Below are 15,129 nucleotides of genomic sequence, written 5' to 3' on the forward strand. Positions count from 1 at the left end.
CGGGTCCACTGGAAGGCCCAGAAGCCCATTCTTTCATTTAAATGCACATTGGTTGATTCAGTTTAGTTACTACTTAAGGAAGGTACTAAATATATCTGTAAAAATAAACCTTTATTAAAAATAATCAAAGGTGAATGTAATAATCAGGTAATAAGAAAGGCCAAAGCATAAAAAATATGTTATTCCAGATAAGCCCCATTAATTATAACAAATGTTAAGAAACGCAGTTTATAAAACCAGATGGGGTAGCAAAAGGGTTTCTAAAAATGTCAAACCCAAACCAATATCAAACAAAACAAAGTAACCGAAGAGACTGTTTCTTGAAGAAAGTATTTTGTTTATCTTAACAATTTACTTCTTCTGTCATTATCACCTGAATGCTGCCAGGAGACCTGTGGCTGATGCCAGTTATCACTGTGGAGTAGTGTGGTCTGTGACCAGCAGTCTAAAAAGCTGTAGTCATTGATCAGTTTAATCATTTGGCTTTTCCTTCAAGGATCAACATTCATTCTTATACTGAAATTCGGGTATCTCTAAGAGGCAGCATTAAGTCCAATACCAGGAGTTTAGAATGTAAAATAAAATTGCAAGAATACATACTTAGTAATAGAACATCCTGCTTCTTTGTCTAATCCTGTAATTCTCAAACTTTTGGTCTCCAGACCCTTTTATACTCAACATTCGTTGGGGATCTGGACACCAAAGAGCTTTTTTTGTTTATGGAGTTTATATCTACCAGTATTTGCCATCTAAGAAAGTAAAACTGAAAAAAGTTTTAAGTATTCATTTAAAAAGTAAAAAGTCCATTACATGCTAACATAAATAACACTTTAAAGAAAATAGTTATATTTTCTAAAACAAACAAAAAAATTCATGGGAAGATGGCTTTTACATTTTTAACTACTTTTTGAGAGAGAGTGGAAAGACAGCTAATGTCTTGGTTATTATTATGAGAATACTTTTGATCCCACAGATCCCCTCAAAGGTTCTCAAGGACACCCAGGGGTTCACTGGCCACACTTGGAAAACTGCTGGTTTAATCTAAGGCCTGTTATTAATGACAAAAAAGTCCACACAAAAGGAGCCTTACTTTTGCTTTAAAAATAAACCAAAATACATACCTACACACATGCACACAAATCACTGGCTCCAACACTCCCACTCTCAGCTTTAAATAGAAGCCACAGATCACCATGTATTCATGACCAAATTCAAAATAATATTGTCATTTCTGCTGAGACCAGGTTCAAGGTTTATTCATTTTTAGTCCATGAAAGCTATAAAACCTATTATCTAAACACAGACATCTTAGTTCCCTTTCCAACATTTGCTTAATCCTGTTTGTGCTGAGCTGGCAGTCGTCATTCGGTAGGCCCAGCATTGGTAGAGACCAGAGAATGACAGGTGTTTAACTAAGAGCCCACACACTCAGATTAGGAACATGTTAGCCATTTATGGAGCCGCCTACTCTACTTCCTCACTATGTGAAAACTCAGATACATTTTAGGGAAATGGGGAGAAAATTCTCCCTTCATAGGAGCAGTGAGAACGATGCTATGACCTTTCACCTAGAGAGCTCTTCACATCTTACAAATGACTTTCATGCACACCATCTCATTAGATACTTTTTAAGCCCCAGGAGAAAGGCAGGGCAAAGGATACTATTGCTGTTTCAGAGGGGAGGAATTTGAGGGTCAGATGTGGGTCTTTGCCAAGGTAGACTGGCAAGTGTATGGCAGAGCGGAATTCAAATTCAGGTCATCTGACTCCTTAGTTCAGGGTCCTCCTTCCTTGGGTTTGGGGGAGTCTGGCTGGGCTGGAGATGGAGGCAGCACGGTATGACACTTCCAAAACCTGCATTCCTTCTGCCTGCTCAACCATTTTATCCAACACTACGCAGTCATGGGAGTGGCACAGACATTTCCCTGACCGATATAATGAATTTTCCATCAGTGCATGTATAACTTTTATTTTTTCCTTTCTGAGCCAGTTTATGTTGGCAGTTCATTCGCAGCCTGTTCCCCCTGCTCCAAGGGAAAAGTAAAAATCCTGCAGTTAAAAAAAAATCTGATGAAAATACAAAATGAAATAGCAACAATGAGGCCTGTGTGCAGGTATAACTAGATTTATTGTGCACCTGGCACAGCACAGACTTTGCAATCTTCCTCCACCAACTGGAGAACAATATAAAAATCACAGTTCTTAATTTAATGGAAAATTGCCTCCTAATCATCTTGAGACAAAGGCTTCACCCTATATAAAAACATTAAGAAAATAATTTCAGGAATTGTAACTAAATTCTTAGGTGCTTGAAGATTCTGTGGTGGTAGGAGGAGTAGAGTAAAGGGCAATGAAACAACGAGAAACAAATACTGTTGCCAATGGGCAAAGGAGAAATCTGCATCTGTTCCCTATCATTAATACGTGTATCTACTTGAGAAATTATTCTTTTGCCAGGATATCCACTCCATCAAGATGTTAATACAAATAGCATGACACATGCAAAGATACTGAGCAAATACTGTTTAATTTTTGTGGGGGAGGCAGTCAATAACAGCAACAAAAATCCCTCCTATGAAACCAGCCAAATGCCACTAAGGACCCATGATTTTCTTGCTGTCCACTGAAATAAGCAAGGTATTGTTTATCGTGCCTTCCTTCTCTGTCGCCTTCTGAGCTGTTCCTAAAGTCAAGATTGACTACATGCATTTTTTTTTCCTTTTAAGGTAGTTGAAGAAGGTTAACAAAAGACTGTACGAATGAGAAAACATGCTAAGTTCATCTTATTTTCAAAATTCAACAGCATGTTGCTATCTGTTACACAAGTTGTTGGTGCCTTCTCCCCCACCCCGGTTTTGGTGAGTAATGTTCTAACTTTACAGGTGATTTAGATAGATGTTAATGACTTTTTAAGACAGTTGCCCGTACACTGGGCTGATGTACACACACACATATGTGCATGTACATATATACATAAACATATGCGTACACACATGTACATCTCCTCACACGAAGACCTCCACTAGTATTTTTCCCTCTTAACATATTTCCATTAGCAAAAATGAGCATTTATAGTAGGAAACAAAACTAATGAAAATCAAATCAGAGGATGTGAAGTGGTATGCTGTCAGAATCCAATAAGTCAAATGCACATTTATGTAGTGGTAAAGTGCTAGAAAGTTCTTTCATTAGTATTTTAAAAATGATTATAATAAAAAGAAGTGTGCAGTTTCATTTGATGGTGGTGACCACAGGCACCATAGCAATGGCACTGGCTGAGTTGGAGTTGATGATGTCCTCATACTCTGGGGGTGGATCTAAATGAGGTTCTGTTTCACTCCTCCGCAGGTTCACCTGACCAGTGGCTTCCTCGTAGGTCGGTGGGGGATCGCAGTTGGACAGGCGAGTGGAGACGGAATCTGAGCGCCCAACTACATATTCCAGAAAGCCTGGCGACAATCCGCTGCTATCAAAGACTTCATCTGGTGGAGGAGGCGGAGTGATAATATTGAGGTGCTGAGGGAAAGGAATATGGCCTTCAGTCACTGTCTGTCTGCGAGTTTTGTTTCTTAGGAAGCATCTCCAGATTAGGAAAATGACAAGGAGGATAATGAAGAGGCCAAAGATTAATGGAAAGGTAAGGTAAAACTGAAACCAGTCACTTCCTCTGTTACTCTCTCCTTGTTGTGCTTTTGTGTAAGTGTTCCAAAACTCCTTCTGAAAATACAAGACGAAATGAATTGAAAATCAGTGTAATCAAAAGATAGGAGATAGCAAATGAACACATATCTGGGTTCTGTTAACATGATGAAAACAAAACCCCAAACCAGACTCGCTGGTTCAGATGACCTACAGCCTATATTTTCCCTGACAAGAAGTTACAAATCATGGTGCTCACTCCGGATCCTCCCCTACAATAGTCAGTCAGAACCAAAAGTCTTCAAGACTTGGTGTTATTTGTATTTTCAGTTATGACAGAAGGGGAAAAAAAGCATAAGGGATTTTCCTCTTTCCAAATATAGAACATAATCTTCCCTTTAAAATATAAGTTAAATACCATTTTCCATGTCCAATTACGAGGTTTTCATTCAGGCATCCCATCATCATTGTGCTATTTCTGGCTGTTGTAGGCTCTTAGTGTTCAAATGCTTCACAGATGAATGCCTTGTTTTCTTAATGGTTCTGTTTGGGATCCTCTTCTACCAGATATTCCTCCCCAGCCCCAAAGTACACAGCTCTAATGCATCTAAGTAAGTCCCTAGCATATAAACATTCAATGAGTAGTAGTGATTATAATGAATTCTTGTATATCATAATCAAGCCTCGGCTTCAGATTGACTGATTAACCTATATCCCAAACCTTGGTACAGATACCACCCCCAGTGCTACTGACTTTGTTTTCAAGGCTTAAACTTAGCCAATAATAGCTTTTTTTTTTTAAACAATATTTGCAGGCACTACAGGTCACTGATATTATTTAAATATCTGGCAGAAAGTAAGACGGTGGGCACTATAAAGCTGCTTGTTTTATAGTACTATATTTTATTAGTCATAAAGGCTTTTAAAATTCTCTGGGTATAACAAATGACCCACAGTCATCAATGTTCCACCCCTGAACTCAATCTCCTATAAGGTACATTATTATTCCAACATTCTGTGATTCTAAGATGATAAAATTTCAATGTTATAAGAAATATGGTATTTACTAAAGGCTATGTACAGATGAAAATACACAAGGTGCACTATTAAAACAAGCCAAGAGTAGAGACAGTATAATCCCAAATCATACAGCATTTATTTTAGGACAATACCCCAAACTGGAAATTATATTTTTATTAGTGAAACAATCACTTGATAATCACAAGTTGAAAACTCATGAAACACAGATACATGAAGTTTTTTTTAAACAATAAAACTGTACACTATTATCTTTTTGTATAACTGTTACTTTTAGGATTGCCAACTTTACTACAGAAAATATATACTACATAAAAATTTACTAATGCAGAAACATCTAAAAAAGAAAACCAATCACCTGCAATTAATTACATTGCAAAGATATAATCACTATTAACATTTTTGGTTTACATCTACTCTTACTTCCAACTCACATTCGAATCCTTACACACATACACATTCTTTAGAAATCTGGAATCAAACTACTAAACCACAATAAACTTTTTAATAATGTACTTACAGAGACCTACCAAGTATCTGATTTGTAGTCGATTTTCTTTACCTATATAGATGAGGATCCCTCCTCTCTTCCTAATCTCTCAGATCACCGTCTCCTTCCCCCGCCCCGCATTTAATCTTAAGCACAAAACACAATAAGTATGTGATTTCAGATAATTATCTAATGTTAATCTTAGATAAACACAATAAAATGTGGATTTTTAATCTTGTCCAGTCACTTTGGGATAATCAAGCATCAATGATGCACATGAAAATGATTTTTTTTTTCATGCTTGGCTTGTGTGATTCAATTTCTGAGGTTTCTTCCGCATGCTCAGAAATAAATCTACAGACTAGTAATTTTTTTCTTTGGGAGAAAAAAAACTTTAAAACAAAGGCACACTTGTAGTTTCCAGGGTTAAAAATAAAGCTTAGGCAAAAATGGAATTACAACACCGATTTTTACTTTACCTATAGCAACTCAATTCTTAAGCCACACCCAATAATGAAGGTATAATTATCATCCCTACTTGCAGATGAGGAAATGGAGGCTCAGAGATGTTACCGAATAATAAAACCAAGGTCATTTAACACACAGATGTTGAGGCTGGGATTTAGAATGCCACAGGCCTGGCATCAGAGCAAACCAAAAAGCAATCTGCCCTGATGTATAAGGTATTTTAAACCTGGACACTTTCCTAGAAAATTCAATCTTCTCATCATGTTAAATGTGGAGTTGAAAGCAAGTTACACTGATCTGAATAAAAGGTACTGACAGATTTATTTCTTGGGAAACTAGCCTTACTTTGTCTTTGAGGCAAGAGAATTGGAGAAATATAGTCATGTGAAATCAAGTAAAATACTATAAATGCCATTCAAACAAGTAAAATAGTATAACTGTCCTTCAAACAAGTAAACCCAGTTTATGTGTTTCTGAGCTCTTTAGATTCTTCTCTGTCTCACTGAAAACAGCCAGAAGATATTCAGAAAGAGCAAATAAGTGATTTCAAGACTTGGTAAAAATCCTTAATCTTTACTGCAGAAGGTATTCATATGGATTAAGACTTGCCGACCAGGTGAGTGGCAAGCAGCCTGCTTTATGAAGAAGGTATTATTGATCTCCAATGTGAGGTAACAGGTTTTGTTGTTACTGATGCTTCTGTTTTGTTTTGTTCCTTCTTTCCATGATGGCTTTTACTTTTGTCATTTCTTAACCCTGGTCTGGATCTTTCAGATTACATGTAAGGATCAAATTTAACTTGCATGGAAAATAATAATAATTTATAACTAAATATAATATAATAATGATACACTATATTACAATGTGATATTATAACTAATAAAAATATAATATAAAAAAAGACTTGGTAAAACAGTGCTTTAGAGGGAATGAACATTTGTTTAATGAAGAAAAAATTTTAATGAAAAAGATTAAAGGGATTCAGTAGTTTTAGATAAGGCTAAAATGATACAGATAATAAATGTAATCAGAAGGGACCAGACAGGTCTGACAATCATTTCAGATATGCATCCCTGGACTAAATCCCACTTGCTGGTGGTGTATGATCCTTTTAATGTATTGTTGAATTCAGTTTGCCAGTATTTTGTTGAGGATTTTTGCATCTATGTTCATCAGTGACACTGGCCTGTAATTTTCTTTTTCTGTAGGATCTTTGTCTGGTTTTGCTATGAGGGTGATGGTGGCCTCACAGAATGAGTTTGGGAGTGTTCCTTCCTCTGCAATTTTTTGGAAGAGTTGGAGAAGGGTAGGTGTTAACTCTTCTCTAAATGTTTGATAGAATTTGACTGTGAAGCCATCTGGTCCTGGGCTTTTGTTTCTTGGGAGTTTTTAAATCACAGTTTCAATTTCAGTACTTATGATTGGTCTGTTCGTATTTTCTACCTCTTCCTGGTTCAGTCATGGGAGATTGTGCCTTTCTAAGAATCTGTCCATCTTACTGGCATAGAGTTGCTTGTAGTAATCGTTCATGATCCTTTGTATTTCTGTGGCATGTGCTGTAACTTCTCCTTTTTCATTTCTAATTTTATTGATGATCCTTTGTATTTCTGTGGCATGTGCTGTAACTTCTCCTTTTTCATTTCTAATTTTATTGATTTGAGCCCTCTCCCTTTTTTTCTTGATGAATCTGGCTAAAGGTTTATCAGTTTTGTTTATCTTCTCAAAGAACCAGTTTTAGTTTCCTTGATCTTTTCTTGTTGTCTTCATCTCTATTTCATTTATTTCTACTCTGATCTTTATGATTTCTTTCCTTCTACTAACTTTGGGTTTTGTTTCTTCTTTCTCTATTTGCTTTAGGTGTAAGGTTAGGTTATTTATTTGAGATTTTTCCTGTTTCCTGAGGTAAGACTGTATTGCTATAAACTTCCCTCTTAGAACTGCTTTTGCTACGTCCCATGGGTTTTGGATTGTCATGCTTTCATTTTCATTAGTCTCTAGGTATTGATTTCTTCAGTGATCCATTGGTTATTTAGTAGCATATTTTGTAGCCTCCATGTGCTTGTGTTTTTTTTACACATTTTTCCTTGTAGTTGATTTCTAATCTCATAGCATTGTGGTTGGAAAAATGCTTGATATGATTTCAATTTTCTTAATTGTAAACCAAGGTTTGCTTTGTGGCCCAGCATGTGATCTATTCTGGAGAATGTTCCATGTGCACTTGACAAGAATGTGTATTCTGCTGCTTTTGGATGGAATGCTCTATAAATTTCAGTTAAGTCCATCTGGTCTAGTGTGTCATTTAAGGCCTGTGTATGTCTATTGATGAAAGTGGGGTGTTAAAGTCCCCCGCTACTATTGTGTTACTGTCGATTTCCCCTTTTATGGCTGTTAGTATTTGCCTTATATATTGAGGTGCTCCTCTGTTGGGTGCATAAATAGTTAGAATTGTTATATCTTCGTCTTGGATTGATCCCTTGATCATTACGTAGTGTCCTTCCTTGTCTCTTTAACATTCTTTAAAGTCTATTTTGTCTGATATGAGTATTGCTACTCCAGCTTTCTTTTGATTTCCATTTGCATGGAATACCTTTTTCCATCCCCTCACTTTCAGTCTGTATGTGTCTCTACGTCTGAGGTGGGGCTCTTGTAGACAGCATATATACGGGTCTTGTTTTTGGATCCATTCATTCAGCTAGTCTGTGTCTTTTGGTTGGAGCATTTAGTCCTTTACATTTAAGGTAATTATCAATATGTATGTTCTTATTGCCATTTTGTTTTGGATTTTGTGGTGAAGGTCTTTTTTCTTCCCTTCCTCTTTTGGTCTCTCCTCTTGTGATTTGATGACTATCTATCTTCAGTTTTGTGTTAGGATTCCTTTTTCTGTGTGTGTGTGTGTGTGTGTGTATATCTATCTATCGTACATTTTTGGTTTGTGGTTCCCATGAGGTTTTGATATAGCAGTCTATATATAAACAACAAGATTGTTTTAAAAGAAGTTACTGGTCTTTAATTTCCGATGCATTTCCACTATCCTGCATTTGTACTCTCTTCTTCTCATGATTGATTGCTGGTTGAGAGACAGCCAAGAGCTAGAACAGGGTTGAATGATAAGGTTCATCCCCTACATGAGGCTACTCCTTCAAGACAGAGAGGTGGTTGTTTCATCTACTATATAGAAACCAATACAAAGAGTCAAGGAAAGTGAAGAAACAGAGGAATATGTTGCACATGAAACAAGATAAAAACCTCAGAAAAAAAATCCTTAATGAAACTGAGGTAAGTGACTTAGTTATCATCTGATAAAGAGTTCAAAATAAATAATGGTCATAAAGATGTTGCTGTACTCAGGAACATCAGGAAAGGAATGGATAAACTCAGTGATAACTTCAAAAGGAAGTCACAAAGCTGAAGGATACAATAACTGTACTGAAGAATACACTAGTGGGGTTCAACAGCAGACTAGATGAAGCAAAAAAGGTCAGTGAACTCGAAGACAGGGCAGTGGAACTCACCCAGTCAGAGCAGCAAAAAGAATGAAGATGATAGCTTAAGGGACTGTGGGGACAACATCAAGCTGACTTAACGTTCACATTTTAGGGAGGTGCCAGGAGGCGGAAAGAGGAGAAAGGGACAGAAAGATATTTTGAAGAAATAATGGCTCAAACTTCCCTAACCTGGGGAAGGAAACAGACATCCAGATTGGGAAGCCTAGGGAGTTCCAAACTAACAAGATGAACCCAAAGAGACGCACACCAAGACACATTATAATTAAAAGTTAAGGAGAGACTTCTAAGAGCAGCAAGAGAAAAACAATTTGTAACATACAAGGGAACCCCCGTAAGACCATCAGTAGGTTTTTTAGGTGAAACGCTGCAGGCCAGAAGGGAGTGGCATGATATAGTCAAAGTGCTGAAAGAAAAACTTCCAAGCAAGAATACTCTACTCTACTCTCCCCATCTAAGTATTGATAGTTGGAGACAGAAAGAGTTTTCTGGACAAGCAAAAGGTAAAGGAGTTCATCATGTTAAAGGAATTTCTTTAAGCTGAACAAAAAGGGGTACTAGTAACAAGAAAACATATGAAAGGATAAATCTCACTGGTAAATATATAGTAAAATGGTGGCTTAAAGCGAGTATGAATGTTAAAGGACAAAAGTAGTAAAAATAACTACAGACATAGTTGACCCTTGAACAACACGGGTTAAGTGTGCTGACCCTCCACCCACTTGAAAATTCGCATATACCAGTTCCACATCCGTGGAGTCAACCAACTGTACGTTGTGTAGTACTATAGTACATATTTTGTAGTACTGTAGTACATATTTAGTGAAAACAAATCCATGTGTAAGTGGACCTGGGCAGTTCAAACCCATGTTATTCAAGGGTCAATGGTATGTAAGGGGGGGATATACGAGATAAAGAGATGTAAAATGTGATATGAAAAACATAACGTGGCAGGGGGAGGAGTAAGAATGTAGAACTTCAGAATGTGTTCAAAGTTAAAATATATAGACTGTTGTTATAAGTTGCTATATGTAAGCCTCATGGTAGACACAAAGCAAAAACCCTATAGTAAGACACACAAGATAAAGCAAAAGAAATCTAAGCATACTACTAAAAATCATCAAATCACAAAGGAAAAGAACAGAAGAAATGAGAACTATAAAATGGTAAGAAAAGAATTAACAAAACAGCAGTAAGTATATACCTATAATTCATTAACAAAACAAAAATAAGTATATACCTATAGTTCGTTACTTTAAATGTAAATGAACTAATAAAGTCTGTAATCAAAAGGCATTAAAAAAAAGACGACCTATCTATCTATATGCTGCCTTCAAGAGACTCACCTTGCATGTAAGGACACAGAGACTGAAAGTGAAGGGATGGAAAAAGATACTCCATGCAAACAGGAACCAAAAGAAAGCTGGGGTAGCTATACTTACACCAGACAAAATAGACTTTAAAACAAAGACTGTAATAAGAGAGAAAGAAGGGCATTACATAAAGGGGTCAGTCCAACAGGAGTATGTACCATTTGTAAATATGCACCCAACATAGGAGCACCTCAATATATAAAGCAAAGATTAACAGCCCTAAAGGGAGAAACAGCAGTACAATGATAGTAGGGGACTTTTATACGTCACTTTCATCAATGGATAGGTCAACCAGACAGAACATCAATAAGGAAACATCAGCCTTAAATGAGTGATACATTAGAACAGATGGACTTGAGAGAGATACAGATCATTCCATCCAAAAGCAATAGAATACACATTCTTGTTAAGTGCACATATAATTTCTTCCAGTATAGTTCATATGTTAGGACACAAACCAAACCTTAATATATTACGAAGATTGAAAGCTGCTATCAAGCATCTTTTCCAACCACAGTGGGATGAAACTAGAAGTCCGTTACAAGAAGGAAACTGGAAAATTCAGAAATTAAACAACATGTGAACAACCCATGGGTCAACGAAGAAATCACAGAGAAAAAAAATTCCTGGGACAAATGAAATGGTAATAAAACATACCAAAACATACGGGATGCAGCAAAAGCAGCTCTAAAGGGAAGTTCATTGCAATAAATTCCTACATCAAGAAACAAAAATTGTAAAAAACCTAATTTTATACCTCAGTGAACTCAAAGAAGGAAAAGCGAAGGCCAAAGTTAGTAGAAGGAAGGAAATAAATAACAAAGATCAGAGTGGAAATATATGAACTAACTAGGGACTAACAAGACAATAGAAAAATCAGTGAAACTGAGAGCTGGTTCTTTGAAAAGCTAAACAAAGTTGACAAGCCTTTAGACTCACCAAGAAAAAGGGAGGACTAAAATAAAATCAGAAATGAAACAGGACACATAACAACCGATACCACAGAAACACAAAGTATGTAAGAGACTACTATGAACAATTACCTGCCAACAAATTTGACAACCTAGAAGAAATGGATAAATTCCTAGAAATGTACAAACACCAAGACAGGATCATAAAGAAATAGAAAATCTGAACAGACCAATTACCAGTAATTAAATTAGAGATTATTAAACAAAAAACCTGCCAGCAAAAGACAAGGACCAGACAGTTTCACTGGTGAATTACACAACACATTCAAAGAAGAGTTAGTACCAATCCTTCTCCAAGGCTTCCAAAAAAAAGGAGAGGGAACACTTCCAAACTCATTTTACAAGGTGAGCATAACCCTGACTCCAAAACCAGACGAGGATGCTACAAGAAAAGAAAGTTACAGGCCAATATCCCTGATGAACACAGATGCAAAAATCCTCAACAAAATACGAGCAAACTGATTTCAACAATATATGAAAAGGATCACACACCATGATCTAACCAACTCAGGTGGGTAACCCCATCTGAGAAAGGGCACTGCTTACCTGAGGTCTGTTGAGCTGCTATGTGCTTTCACATACTGCCTCTGTTGCATGTTGCTTGCACATCATGGCTGCTATCAACAGTATACCCAGAGCAGTGTGATCAAGGGCATGTGGTCTAATAAGGTGATTAGACCACTAACTGTAGAGGCTTTAATTGACTATGAATGTGTGTGAGGGTACTCCACACCTCAAGGCCAAGGAGAACTTAGGAAGGTGGACTGGATCACCAGGCTATTGTCACTGACCAAGAGAGGCTCTGGGCTAAAGGCAGGATGAAAGGGTTCCTATAGGTAAGGAAGATAGGAGACTTCTGAAAATTGAGTTGGTGGGTCACGCTTGGACTGTGAGCCTTAACCCAGAACAGTGAAGTAGCCTCCTGACAGGAAACTGACGGCACCACAAAAGGGAAAATACAACAGAGGCCTGCAGTCTCTGTGTCACTGCTTCACTACTCACTACTATTGCTCTTCGCCTCCCAGACCTGATGAGATAAGCATCCCGGCCATGATGTTGCTAAACAATTAATGGACAAATATTTATAAATGTCCTCTCCTGAGCACCTGGTGCCAGCACCTCCTAACAACTCTAAGGAGGTGTACCAGCTCCTTGATAAATGTAAAACCCCATGGAAGCTTCCAGGGCATTACTCAGTGCCAGCATACCAACACGCCAAGACTGTGCTATTATGCTCCAGAGGCTCAGAGGCTTTTTCCAAAGGCCTTGTGCGTATCATGCTAGTGGAGGCACACCCTGGAAAGGAAAGCAGCTGCCCACGAAAAGGGCTCACAGTGATGTCATTCAAAATTTTCCAATAATAATTCTTAAGATTGAGGCAATAGGAAAAAATCAAGAAGTGCAACAGAAACAGATCAGAAACTATACCTTAACTAAATTCAAACCTTTCCTAAAGATTTTATGCAGCAGGAAGAAGAAGGGGAAGCTAACTGGCCATTGCAGGTTTTCGTGTTTTTTTGGGGGGAACAAACTCTGAATTGCTACTCATGGCTGCCAAAACGTGTTAACTGGTTGGTATCTCTGAAGATCCTAAAATCTATAACCTGCCCCTCTCCTGTATGATACCACAGATCCTGAGCCCCTCAGCTTTCCCCTGAATGAGGCAGAATGGAGAAACATGCCTCATGAGACATTCCTGCCACCAAAAGAAAAGCTGACGAGATTATCGGGGCCTCTACTGAGGAGGAGGAGGGAGAAGAGAAGGCAAAGGTTCCTAGAGCCACCGATACCTGTACCAGAGCCGTCCCTCTCCTTACTTGGATATTTATTGCCTAGCACCATCCCCATCCTTCCACCACAGTGATCACTGCTAAGCATCACAGTGAATGGAAAACATCAAGACGAGAACCATCTCCTGCTGCACAAAATTGGCACAGTCCAATGGGTTGATGGTTTCCATGACCACAGTGACCCAAATGACCCCTTCTTCATTTCCAACCCTGAATGGGCCCCCTTGGACCCTGAGTCCAGAGAATTCTTTTTACAGGGTGTATTCCCCTAATTATTGGGGGTGTGTGTGGCACTACCTTTTATTGGGATTCCTGAAATGATCCAAAGGGCACTGAAACTCCTAGGAGCAAACTTACAATCTTTCTCTCTGTCCCTTGAAGATGTAAATCTTAGCTCCTGGGGAGATTATATTTCAAAGACATGGTAACTAAAACACTGCTCATAATCACCTAAGACTGAAGAAAAAGAGGGTGGGGGGGATGCTTTTAATAATGCAACTGCCTTCAAAGCTCTGTTGCACAAAATCTACTCCATAGCCTCCATAATATTACTTGTCAAGGACAAATACAAATCTTTAAAGTCTTCTCCGAAAATATTAGTAAAAAGCTTTAGCCACTGGAGCAGGTAATCCTAACTTGTTCCATCTGCCAGACACAATTTGGATTCAATCATTATTTATACACAAGTGAGTTTTGTATTGTTGTATCTTATTCATGGCTAAAATCTGGAATGGAAGCTATAAGGTCTCTGTGGGTCTATGTATGTCTATGGATGCATGTTACGTATATGTGACCTTTTATCTACCTCTGGGTTATATTGCCAAAATTAATTTGTTTAAAACAATCTCTATAACATCACCTCACACTGGTCAGAATGACCATCAAAACTTGTACAACAGAAAAGACGAACCAAGATGGCAGAGTAGAAGGACGTGCTCTCACTCCCTCTTGTGAGAACGCCAGAGTCATGGCTAGCTGCTGGACAATCATCAACAGGAGGACACCGGAGCCCACCAGAAAGGGTACCCCCACATCCAAAGACAAAGGAGAAGCCACAATGAGATGGTAGGAAGGGCACAATCACAGTAAAATCAAATCCCGTAACTGCTGAGTGGGTGACTCACAGACTGGAGAACACTTATGCCACAGAAGTCCACCCACTGGAGTGAAGGTTCTGAGCCCCATGTCAGGCTTCACAACCTGAGGGTCCGGCAACAGGAAGAGGAATTCCTAGAGAATCAGACTTTGAAGCCTAGTGGGATTTGATTGCAGGACTTCGACAGGACTGGAGGAAACAGAGACTCCACTCTTGGAGAGCACACACAAAGTAGTGTGCGCATCGGGACCCAGGGGAGGAGCAGTGACCCCAGGGGAGACTGAGCCACACCTACCTGCTAGTGTTGGAGGGTCTCCTGAAGAGGCAAGGGGTGGCTGTGGCTCACTGTGGGGACAAGGACACTGGCAGCAGAAGGTCTGGGAAGTACTCCTTGGCATGAGCCCTCCCGGGGGCTGTCATTGGCCCCACCAAAGAGCCCACGTAGGCTCCAGTATTGGCTCGCCTCAGGCCAAACAACCAACAGGGAGGGAACCCAGCCCCACCCATCAGCAGACAAGCAGATTAAAGTTTTACTGAGCTCTGCCCACCAGAGCAACACTCAGCTCTACCCACCACCAGTCCCTCCCATCAGGAAACGTACACAAGCCTCTTAGATAGCCTCACCCACCAGAGGGCAGACAGCAGAAGCAAGAAGAACTACAATCCTGCAGCCTGTGGAACAAAAAACACATTCACAGAAAGACAGACAAGATGAAAAGGCAGAGGACTATGTACCAGATGAAGAAACAAGAGAAAACCCC

General features: G+C 38.7%; 1 protein-coding gene across 1 annotated transcript in view; it reads right to left on the reverse strand.

The window, feature by feature from the left end:
- Window positions 1-2,508: 2,508 nt before the first annotated feature.
- Window positions 2,509-15,129, reverse strand: part of PRRG1 (proline rich and Gla domain 1) — a 126,956-nt gene continuing 114,335 nt past the window's right edge. The window contains exon 4 of the mRNA XM_060001696.1: window positions 2,509-3,717. Coding sequence (XP_059857679.1) covers window positions 3,232-3,717 — 486 coding nt within the window. The 3' untranslated portion in view covers window positions 2,509-3,231. The remainder of the gene's footprint in view (window positions 3,718-15,129) is intronic.

This window comes from Delphinus delphis, chromosome X (genome assembly GCF_949987515.2).
Source record: "Delphinus delphis chromosome X, mDelDel1.2, whole genome shotgun sequence".
Lineage (NCBI taxonomy): Eukaryota > Metazoa > Chordata > Mammalia > Artiodactyla > Delphinidae > Delphinus > Delphinus delphis.